This window comes from Lepidochelys kempii, chromosome 11, assembly GCF_965140265.1.
Source record: "Lepidochelys kempii isolate rLepKem1 chromosome 11, rLepKem1.hap2, whole genome shotgun sequence".
NCBI lineage: Eukaryota > Metazoa > Chordata > Testudines > Cheloniidae > Lepidochelys > Lepidochelys kempii.
Window position 1 is genome coordinate 9,512,992 of NC_133266.1, and position 12,313 is coordinate 9,525,304.

The window sequence follows — 12,313 nt, forward strand, 5'->3', positions numbered from 1 at the left end:
GTTATTTCTACCAGCATCAAAGTCCTTTTGATAAAGAGCCAGGCATGATTTCCAATAAGGCCATCATGACTTTTGGAGGGTCCAGCCACCACCATGGTACACGGCTTGCCCATTCCTGCAGAGAGCTTTGAGTACCAAGCCAGTTTACCAGCCATACCAATCAGATCTAGTGCAGCCTAGATACTAGGAACTTTTGGTAGTTTATTTTATTTGATCTTGGGAGACCACTCCAAGATTCCCCCATTCTGTTCATCAGTGCAGTGGGGTGGGGGGGAGGGGAGGGGAAGAGTTGTTTCCACATCAGTGAAATGTATTGCCATCCAGTGTTATAAGGTTCTTTAAAGCATATAAAAAAACCAACACCATCTTGGTGAGTATGCCTTCCTGAATTGAAATATTACTCATAATACAGTAGGCTGTTACTCAGATTAATTTACAGAATGCCATTTTTGAAACCTTTATACTTCGAGATAATGTTCAGGCTACATTGATCTGGTAAGTTTTTTGTTAAAGGTGAAGAATAAGCATTTTAAAGGTGACCTGGACAGAATGAATAAATTAGATCAGTGGTTCTAAAATTTTTGAACTACTGACCCCTTTTGCACAGCAATTCTCTGAGTGTAACCCCCATATAAATTAAAAATACATTTTTTACATTTAACACTAATTATAAACGCTAGAGGCGAAGCAGGGTTTGGGAGTGGAGGCTGACAGCTCACAACCCCCATGTAATAACCTTGTGACACCCTGAGGGGTCACAACACCCATTTTGGGAACCCTGAATTAGATCTGTGCCCTGTGTACAAAACAGCTGTGGCAGATTGTAGGCCCTTAACACTCCAGCTGCTGTATTTAAGATTTACTGATTTTAAAAATGCCTGTTTAAAATTCTTTAGTTATTAGTGGATTACCACCTTACAGATAGGCAACATGTAAGGTGAGATTCTGCCTTCCAAACAATTTTAACCTCAAGACTGTTCAAACCCTTAACCGTATAACCAGTTAAAAATATATAGCTACATCAAACATTTTACTGTGCAACGCAAAACAAAACAAACCCATTTGCACTAATAAGAGGGTGTAACTTCTTGGAAAGGTGTATTTCATGTTGTGTGCATGCCAAGACACTCCTATTAAAGGAGGTACACAAAACTAGTGATGGTGCCAGGCTGGTAAACAGATTTCCCCAGAGTCCCATTGTACCCAAGAAATGCAAAAACATTTGAGGTGAAGTCACACCCAGCCAAGATGCTTCCTTGATCACCAAGAGACAAAGGCAAATTATCTGACCTTAGTCACCCAACAGAGGCTAACAATTATGCACACCTCACTCTCATGTTTTAGATCGTAAGATGGCCAAGTGAGGATAGATCTAGCCAGGAAATTGATCAGACTTCCCCTCTCCTGCCAGAGATTCCCCACAATAGCCAGAGATTTAATTGGCTGCTCAGGTGTGTTGTCCATTAGTCTGAGCTAGGTTTTCATCTGAAATCTCTTGCGAAGCCTGACCAACGGCCAACAATGCTGCAGCAATTTGAGTGTCTCTTCTCAAGCGATAAAAGATCAAGACTTGTGTAACTTGAACTGATTTTTTGTGTGACTCAAGATTTGTATTAAACAAAATGCAAATACTAACTGCATTGTCAAAGGATCCGTTTCTAAAAGGTAAGGGGGGAATGACAGTTCCATGCACATGCTGTAGTATTTCTCCTGAGAAAATTAATACTAAACCATCGTTTTGAAAGACAGACTCTGCTTTTGAGTATTCAAATTAACGGACCTCACAGGTGAAACAAGGCGATGGATCTGTACTCTCCTAACAATGTCGCCACCTGATTCTAGACCAGACTTTGGAACAATTAAAACACCCTGCCTCAAAAACATTCTGCCCAGGTGTTATGCTGATCCCAGAATGATGGACAGGACGTTAGCCCAGGTCTGTAGCTACTTAGAGAATGTAGACATGGATCAGTTCATCTCACCATTGCCCTCTTCACTGTAGGGCCAGTATGTCAATTTGAAGTGCTCCAAGTCATCTGTGACAGATGCAGTGAGAACATATTTTCATTCTTTTTGCAGAATGAAAGCCAGCCTCAGCTCCTCTGACCTCAGAGTAGGAGTGTGACAAGCCATTCATTCAGAAATCAGTCTCCGCATTCAAGTGTAGGGTATTGGCGCTCAGTTTATGGATCAGTAATAAATACAACATTGTAAAGATCAGCAGATGGAAAAGTATGAACTTGACTCTCTTCACCCCAGAAGCAGCGAGTCTCATTTTACAGATGGGAAAATTAAGACACTGAGCAATAAAGTGAGTTGTGTAAAGCCACACAGAGCTAGAAATATAACCCCAAATCTCCACTCAGTTTATGTTTTAACCACATTGTCTCAAAAACAGACACTTTCAGATCACCCATGAAACAGCAGAAATTTGCCCATTCTCACTCAGAACTCATATCTAGGATGCAACGGTTTTAAAGCAGGCCCTTTCAATATGACTCCAGCACCATACACACTTAGCCAGAAGTCACTTGAAAAAAGTCAGTCCTACTTTTCTGTGTTGTAAGACTTATGGGAAGTGGAAGATAGAATCAGGATTTTAATGCGTTTTCCCTCACTTTCAAGGTTCCTTTAAAGTCTGCAAACAAAGCAGCAAACTCGCGGAACAGACAAATCCAGACGCAATTAGTAAATTACTTTCACTTATTTGGCATGGTTATAGACCAGCATATAGGCTAATGCAAGTTTTGAAAGCATGTTAAGTGGTGGAGTTTGAAGCTCCTTTTCTAAACGTCACTGTGATAAAGGGTCATATTATGTGGTAAATGCACAAATCCAGGGGTCAGGATATCTGGGTTCCATTGTGGAGCAGCCTGAAACGCCATATAAATTAGTCTCTTCATGAATTAGATGAATACATTACTATAAAACAAGCATTCATCCCCTTGATGCTAATGAAAGTCACAATGTACTTCTAAAATGTTTATAAAAATTTATATCCCTATGCTAATTAGGACTGTTAAGCATACTGCCATCAGTGGGCTCGCAAAGCTATCCTTTGATTTCCTTGCAAAGGGAATAGCCATTTTAATGAGAGAAGAGTAGTACATTACAGAGCTAATTCAAAGTGACAGTGGGCATGTTATTAGGACACAAACTTGAATGTCCATTTTATCTACAATGATCAACACAGACATGGATTTGAGAGTGTTCTGAGAATCTTCTATAGCAGGGATTCTCGGATGGGGGGGCTGCAGCTACCCTTCCCTTGATGCTAAGTGGGAATGCCTCCAGACTAGATGGACGGGCCCCCTGATATGGGAAAGGTTGAGATCCACTGTTCTAGTCAAACCAAGAATGAACACAAGTCAGTAAGAACCACAGGAAGTTCCAGCTTGCAAACATCCTTTGGAGTTAAGGAAAACTTGGCTACAGAGGTTTCAGCTTTGTTTATTTCCGTTTCTTTGGGTTAATTTTTTTCTGCAGCTTCGCTGTCTTCTTGGTCTTTTGAGCGGTGCTCTTTACGCTTGTTGGAGGCAGTTTGATGGTTATTTCATCTTCATCAGCTTCTGCTGGTTGCGATTTCCGACGCTCAAGGGCTGTGGGTGTACACACTGGGGTGGGGTCCTAGATAAACCAAATAAGGTAGTTACCATTAGAGGGACAGCTTCCCTAACAGACATGTCCTATATGGCATCAAGCCCGTCCCCCGCCTGATTCCCTGCACACATTGAACAACTGCCAAAAGGTAGCAAGTGAGAATGATTTCTAAACTGGAGAGCTTTCTAAATAGACTACGTCGATTTTGCATATTAAAATAGATATGCGTTTTATAGCAATGGTACAGGGGAAATATGAATTAGATTAATTTTTATACCCTTGAACAAATATCATGAGTTGCTCTAGTTTTTCGGCATTAAGAAAATTATTCCTTGATTCAGAGGGTTAAGGAAGGGAAAATAAAGATGAACAGAAAGTGTCATGAAGAATGTAAAGACATTTAAGAACCAGGGGTATTGCTCCCTTATAAATCAGAGTCACATCCAGAGTCACATAACGTTTTTCACATCCCAATGGCAATATTTTTTAAAACACAACCCCTTCCCTGTGCATTTAGTTTTCTTACTTTTACAAGCCCCTCAGATATCTGCCTCTGCCATTTTCACAAGAGACAAGCCAACCTCACCCCAAGTATCCAGAAATACCACACAGCACGGTTACCTGCTGTGACCCTTCTTTCCTGTGGATCCAAATAACAACACTCAACCCCTCACACACACACAGCCAGACCTTTCCAAGTGTATATTAAAATGGAGAAGGCTGAGGTGCAGTGTTCAAAACTCTCATTCTGACAGGTCTAAGCAGTAGGTGAAACCTCAGTGTTCTTTAGACTTTTGGACTGTAACATGTGGAATCTCAAGCATAGGAATCTGACTTTTCTGATCATATCACTATTAGTTTTACATGGCTGATGGCAGCTCCCAACATCTTTTAGCTTATTTATACCTGATTAGCAGACTGCGGCCTGGTCTACACCAGGAAGTTGTACTGGCAAAAAACTTTTTCTGTTGGCCCAGGCTTCCATTCACACACAACTCTGAGTCTTGCTGATAAACCCTCCATGTTTGCTGGCATAATTATTGCCATTTCCTCAAGTGAAATAAACCATCTGTTGGCACAGTGCTAGTGTGGACGCCCACATAGCTGTACGAGTATGAGGAGTCCTCCAGCAACAATCCCACAATGCAACTTTCTCTTTAACAGTGGCTGGCTGGAGAAGAGACCTGAGCTGCTGTGTGCTTTATCCATATTTGCAGAGACAAGTTGAAAATGGCATGTAAAAGAGCAGTAGATAATGGGATGGAATAGGAAGTTATGGAATTTGAGATCAAATTCTCACAGCCCTTTGAGAGGAATGAGGGTATCCCACAACATACAGCAGCTATCCCACAATACAGAGTGTAAACTTCCTAAACGGTAGCAAGCCAGAAGCTGGTATGGAGGACACTGGGATGCCTACCCATAGTGCAACATGAGTTTTGATGGTGGTGGACATGATGCATGAGCAGCACAAGCAGCCACGTTTGGTGCAATCCGTCAACATACCTTATCAGTAACAGTAAGCCAGCAAAACTTCGGCTGGTAAAATTTTCTAGTGTAGGCAACACTTAGGACCTCTGCTATTCCAGACAGCACATGCTGCCTACCATTCAGAAGTGTGCACTCTAACCCACACTGCAACTGTTATTGCTACAAAGTCAGTCTCACCAGCACAACAGGGCCCAGGCTCAAGAAATTAACTGGGGAACTACAGTAACTAGTCATGTGTCTGAAGTACGTGTTCTGGTGCCTTTAGACTGCATGAAACCCACTGAGATCAGCTGAATCTTACCTGGCTGTTCAGAGATATGTCCAGGTTCGAGTTTGAATTTGAAACATTTTTTTTCTTTTGAGGCATCTGTGCGGCCTATGAAAAGAAACATATCAAGCAATTCATTACACAGAATTGCCTTCTAAGGCAAAGTTATTGAAATTCTCCTAATTTAGCCAACAGACTTTTCCTTCACAGTTATAAAACCTTTACTGTACCAATTGTTGAACCAGTAAATTGGCCTATCGTGCCACAGAAGTCAAGGAATGTGATTTAGCATATACATCAAATCTCAGAAATAAGAGAACCCTTAAACGGTATCTTGTGTATTCTCAGTAGATATACAATGGGACCCTGCAATATTTAAGTATTTCATCCCATTGCTTTGTAACCATATGCTATCTAAGTAGAGGAAAGATGGTCCTATGGTTAAGGCACTAGCCTGGGATTTGGAATATTTGGCTTCTCTGCCACAGGCTTCCTGGGTGATTTTGAGCAAATCACTTATTCTGTCTTTACCTCAGATCTATAAAATAGGGATAAAATAGGGGTTGAGAGAGCTGGCATGAAGACAAACATTGAAAGACACAGATGCTTGGGTCCTATGGTAATAGGAGTCTTTACAAGTATCTTGGATAGATAAGTAGTGGAAAATAGCAAACAGTGACACGAATCAAAGATAATTTTTCAGGTCAGTCACTATCCTATTAAACAAGTATAACATTAAAGACATTTCTCTAAAAAAAAAGCAAGAACAAGGCTTCGTCTACACTACCACTTTTGTCAGTAAAGCTTCTGTTGGTTAGGGGTGTGAAAAAAACACACCCCTGACTGACAAGTTTCACCGACAAAAGTGCTGGTGTGGACAGTGCTATGCCAGCAGAAGACTTCTCTCCTGCCGGCAATGAGTGGCTACAGGGCGGACCTTACAGCTGTGCCACAGTAAGGTCCGTAGTGTAGACATTGCCCAAGTTTGGCAGAGCGCACAATCCAGCAATCAGTCACTATGATTTCTGTGAGTGCTCACGCTGTCCTCACTGTGATTTAATCTCTGCACCAACCTCCAGATTACATGTAACATTCTTAGATTAATCTCGTATAATGGATCCAACACTTTCTTCTTTTGAGCACAATCTTAGACACAAACTTAGAATTTAATACTTGACCAAGCGACCATAAGAACCTCCACTTACAAATCCAGGGAAGTCATAGTCTATTCCTTTCTCAGCCAGCCTCTTTCGTAACCGTTTCTCATTTTTTAGTAGTCTCTCTGTCATCACTCTCTTCTCTTGGGGTGTTCGTTTCTTGTTATACCGCTTGACTGCCGGATGCGATGGCTTCTTAAATGTCTTCTGACTGCCTCTGAAGAGGTTTTCATGGACCTTTTCAGGTGGCATAAATTCACCTGTGTCATAGAGCACATCACACTAAATCAAGAGTTAAGAACATAAGAATGGCCATACTGGGTCAGACCAATGGTCCATCTAGCCCATTTTCCGACAGTTGCCAGTGCCAGATGCTTCAGAGGGAATGAACAGAATAGGACAGTGGTTTTCAACCTCTTTTCATTTGTGGACCCCTAAAAAATTTCAAATGTAGGTGCGGACCCCTTTGGAAATCTTAGACAGTCTTAGTAATCATAAGACTGCATGGAGTGCATGGGTGGGAGGGGGGGAAAACACACATGGAGAAAGGCAAAGAGAATCAGTGATATTCACTTAGAAGATCTCCTTGTGTGCTTTGGTTTCAGAGTAGCAGCCGTGTTAGTCTGTATTTGCAAAAAGAAAAGGAGTACTAGTGGCACCTTAGAGACGAACCAATTTATCTGAGCATAAGCTTTCGTGAGCTACAGCTCACTTCATCGGATGCTGAAACTCTAACAGGAAAACGCAAAATTTCCCTAACTTCCCAGGAAACAATACACTCACATGCACACATTTCCCTGTCTCACTGGTGTTTCATATACTCACACTTTAGGAGTCTTTCACAGAACAGGTAGTTGTTCATGGTATCTGCAACAATCTTAGCAACTTCATCTGATTCAAACTCTACAAATCCATAGCCTTTGCTGTCTCCAGTCTGCCAGACAATGACAATGGTATCAGAAATCTAGGTTATGTTTACACATTATGTCTGAGAACTATGCTAGATTGTTTTTTCACACTCAAGGGTCATATTCCATTCTCAGATCAACAAAGACAACTCCCAGTAAACTCAGTAAGCATTGCACGTGTCTTAGGGCAGAATTAGCCCATGACGACGTACAAGATAGACTCTGTAAAAGCTTATCTTTATGTGAAACAAATAGCTCTGCATTATGTATTTAGGGAAACAAATATTACTTAGCTTTTTAGTTTTGTTATATTTGTTACTAAGTAAAAGTTATGCCATGAGGTGAAGGGGCATTTCCTCTTTCAGTAGATGGGATCTAAAGCCAGCCACTTGTATTACAAAGTAGTCAGGAAGTTTAAAAGCACTGTCCCTCCTGTTATATTCATTCAGAATTCTACACTGGATTTAGACTACTCTAACGTTTCTCACTTAAGTGTGTTTGTTCTGATGAAAGGGGCTAGATTTACAGCACTGGAATTGGAGCCCTGTTTAAAAACAGAACCAGGGGCAACTTCCTCATAACACCTGCCTATTTATCTTTATCTGGAATGACCACCTTTATGGCAAGAGGTAACAGCAAGTCTTTTCCCTGTTCTGACACTGCCAACAGGGTTTCCACTTCAAGTGATACCTCTACACTACAAAACGGATAGAACCAATAACTTGTTACTTATAAGTCAATGATGAGACTTCAAAATACAGTTATCTTCAGTAACCCTCTGAGCTGGATTCAAACCAGTAACTTAAATTCAATGGTTTAAAGCCCATGACCAAAGTTCAATCAGCCTCTGGAACAAGACATTATAAATATCCAAGTAAAAGTCTACTTCTGAGGCAGTGAAGTTTGTGTGAAACCAATCAATGGCTTTAGAAGTTAGGAAATGGAAAAAACTGAACTCCTGAAGATCAAACATTTGTGTGTGTTCTGAGAGGCTATCATCGTTTCCAGAATGGACAATTAGAAACAAGAGCAGGGCTATTTCAGGTTTTCTCAGACCCTGGTATAAACAGCAGACCATTTTTAAAGTCTGTGTTCCTCCATATTGCTTTTATACATTGGCTGGTGTGACTGCACATCAGTAAGATTCTCAAGATAGAAATCAAGAGAAGGATGTTGTCCAGGATGTGAGGATTTCATAATGTTAAATGATCTATCATCCAAGTCCTAGCATTGATAACTATGTTAACTATTTTTGTTTGTTCAGCACATAAAGCATGCTCTGCACTTTACAAAACCCTGCCCCACAGATCTTAAAATTTAATTATCGACATGAACGAAAGGAAAAACTGAGGCTGTGGCAAAGCAGGAGAAAGGGAAGAGGGGTGCAACAAGAATATACAATATTTCGTCGGTCATATGCATTTTTTGGTGGCTATATAAACTTAAAGTGGGCAGAGGGAAGGGCACAAAGACAGGTGAGAACAGATTTTAGCAGCTGCATTTTGGATGGACGGAAGGGAAGTCAGGGAGGCTGGAGAGAAGGTTGCAACAATCAAGACTGGAGATAAGGACAGAGAAAAGTGCTTTAGCCATTGAGATAGAGAAGAATTGGATTTTTGAAATGTTGTGGAAGTTAGACTTCGTAACACCCTGGCAATGTGGGAAGGAGTGAGAGGGTGTTAAAGATTAATCCAAGGGTCAGAGCTTCAGTGATTTTGATGATGGTGTTATCCACACCTATGAATAAAGACAATGGAAAAAGACCGCTACTTCCTACATCTTAATGTAGGATAGGGCCTTGAATGAAGTTCAGGGAAACGATAATAAAAAAATAATGAGGACACCAGTATGCAGATAGCCCCTGGCCAGTGCTCACTTCTAATGGGGAAAGTTTATTAAATGAATGTGAGGATCTGGTGGAAGTAGAAAAAACTCAGTAATAACTGCAATTAGAAAGCTAAACAATTCAAAGCAATTATGATTTTTACCTTTTTACTTCTTGAAAGTCGAAGTCGGGTGACTGTTCCAAACTGGCTGAAGTACTCCTGGATTTGTGGCTCATAAAGGCCCCTAGGGATATGCCCTAAATAAATTACTCCAGGAGTCAGCTTCTCATGCTGTGAATAGGAAAAGTACAGGTAACATTAAAAACCCAGGAACATTTACGCACAACCACCACGTTAAACACAAGGAGACAAAAGGCCACCGATCAGGTCCCAGTACAGTAATGCCCAGTCTCATCTTCCAAGGCAGGCTGCAACCCTGACCGATTTCCTGTTTTCTTTCCATAGCCAGTTTCCCAGCAGGTACAGTTTTCACCGTCGCAGCACGAATACACCCGCTGGGGTTTGAACGCAAAACCCTCCGGCCCAGTATCTTCCCGATCGCGGCTCTGCGCGACTTTGGACGTTGTTCCTCGACTCCACGGGGGGCGGGGAGGAAGACCGCGGGGGCGGGGGGGGCAGAGGAGGGCGATTCAATGGCTGTTCGGCGTCTGAAATGTCTCCCTCCGTAGCCGAGCCCCCGCGCCGACACCCCAGTGCCCGCTACACTGACTCGGTCCAGAGGCGACTCCGCAGCCCCAGGGAGAAGGGAACGGAGCCGCCTGGCGAGGAGACGGAGCCCCCGGCCGGCCGGCTCGCCCGCGGCCTCCCCCGGCAGGCAGCGCCAGCGCGGGCCCCGAGGGGGCGGAGGCCCGCCGGCGGGGAGCAGGGCCCGGGCTCTCACCTTGGTCCCCCTGCCGGAGCGGACGCGCAACACCTTGTCCTGGAACTCGCGCTGCAGCTGCGGGTCCAGGGAAAGGAGCGGGAGCGAGGCCGAGGGCCCAGCCGCCGCCATTCCGCGCTCGCACACCAGCTACACCGGACCACGCCGCCGACCCTGGGGGCGAGCCCAGCCGCTTCCGCTTCCGGGTCCCCTCACCGGAAGTGCTCTCCAGCCAACTTCCGCCCGCCCGGGCTCCAGGGCCCGAGCGGAGACGTAGGGCTACAGCGACCTCTGGCGGCCGGAGCGGAGCCGGCCCCGCCCGCCTCCTGCCTGCAAGAGCCGGGGGCGCTCTTGGCGCGGCCACGTGGGCGCTCGCTAGGGCCCCCCCTCCCGGCCGCTTTCCCCCTCCAGCCTCCACCTCCCACCGGGCCCTTGTTTTCAGGGACACGCGGCCCCAGCCGAAATGCAGGAGCCAGGGGGGAACTGAACGGAGCTGGGCATGAGCGGGGCAGGGCGCCAGGGAACTAATGAGCAAAGGGGGCCCCGAAGCTTAACAGGAAAGTGAAACGCCCGTAGGTAGAGAGGTGCCTAAACGTTACTCCCGGGGCAGTTCTTCACCCAAACAATCCTGCACACGGCTTAAAATTCTGCATCTTTTCTTTGTCACAAGAACACAGTGTAAGCACTCCAGTTTAGGTTATGTTGGTAATTTATTTCAAAATACTGGATCTGTCGACAAGTACGGCACAATAGAGACAACAACAGGAAATTCCCCCAGGAGTAGAGAATTAAACCCCTGTAACAACCCGGTTCCAGTTGGGGGATGCTGGAAGTGGCGGGGGGGGGGGGTTCCAGAGCCCAGATACCTGCATCCCCCCTCTCCCCACAGAGCCTTTTCTCCTGCTGATAATATCTCTTAACTAATTATCCTCTCACAGTTTGTATGGCAACTTCCACCTTCTCAGGATGTATATATCTATCTTCTTACTGTATGTTCTATTCTGTGCATCCGATGAAGTGGGCTGTAGCCCACAAAAGCTTATGCTGTAATAAGTTTGTTCGTCTCTAAGGTGCCACAAGTACTCATGTTCTTCTTACTCCACCCCGCCTCTTTACGGTCATGCCCTTCCTCACCCTTTGCCAGAGCCAGGTCTCCCAGGCCCTCTCCCATTGTACAGGGAGATTTTGGAGGACCAGTTAAAGGCCAGGGACCGCTACTGATATTGTAATATTGATCATCATACTTGTTGCTAACAGCAGCCAAACTTCTGGGCCTTTTTGCAGGCCTGTGCAGCCTTAGCATGACTACGCCAGGAAGACTCAGCCTCTTGCTCAACCTTTGTCTGACTCTGCACCCCTCTCTCATGAAGTCTCCGTTGACCATGCTCGGGTCTGTGTTTTAGGAGAAAAACAAGAAGCTTATCTATATTTGCCTTCTGGGATGTGTCTGTTAGGGCCCCAAGGCATGCAGACTCTGCAGGAATACATCTGCCAAATTAGGAATCTGAGGAAACCTCTTGTTTAGCTTTTGAAACTTTTTGCCAAACAAGATTTTTGACAGGTGTTTCATTTGTCTACTAACAAGGATAAATAAGGGGGGAGAGGTTTGGTCTCTTGGGGCTCACTTCATGGAATCAGTTTAGGGCCCTCAACGATAACTGAAAGACAGGCCAATCGGATGGCTGCCACTGTATCACTCAAGAGCCACACCAAACTTCAGTCATTATCAAGGGTTGGGAGTGTTTTACTAACCTGTTGTGGATGTGCGTAAGTGCTTGAAACTAAATAAAGTATCCCTTTAAGTGAGAGCAGTCTTGTATTGTACTGGTTTTGCCAGCCATTTATTGGTCGGATGGCTGTCTCCATTGATTTATTTCCTGACTCCACCTTGCACAGAGTAAGTTACCAAGAGCTCTGGATTGAAAGAACTCTGGGTAACACCATCCCTGGATGGATGAGGATCAAGCCAGGCAGCCAAAGCATGGAAAGCCTCCATCTCCACTGGATGAAAGCCGGAGAACTGGGCTCTGTAGAGTCCAGCGACCCCTAGTGACAGCCAGCAGCTCTGCAGAATTTCCGCAGGAGTAAAATGTCTGAGGATCTGGGCCATATAGACTTCTAATGGGGACAGGAGGCCCATACAGAGTTTCCTCAGCAAAACTTTTCTTTGTCTGATGCCTACA

At 44.3% G+C, this 12,313-nt stretch overlaps 1 protein-coding gene across 1 annotated transcript; it reads right to left on the reverse strand.

The window, feature by feature from the left end:
* Nucleotides 1-3,434: 3,434 nt before the first annotated feature.
* Nucleotides 3,435-10,341, reverse strand: NIFK (nucleolar protein interacting with the FHA domain of MKI67). Its single transcript, XM_073305072.1, has 6 exons — nt 10,152-10,341; nt 9,413-9,541; nt 7,342-7,450; nt 6,565-6,776; nt 5,393-5,467; nt 3,435-3,627 (listed from the first exon to the last, which is right to left on the reverse strand). Exons 1-6 carry the CDS (start codon nt 10,260-10,262, stop codon nt 3,451-3,453), a joined length of 813 nt encoding a protein of 270 aa, XP_073161173.1. The 5' UTR covers nt 10,263-10,341; the 3' UTR covers nt 3,435-3,450.
* Nucleotides 10,342-12,313: the final 1,972 nt, after the last annotated feature.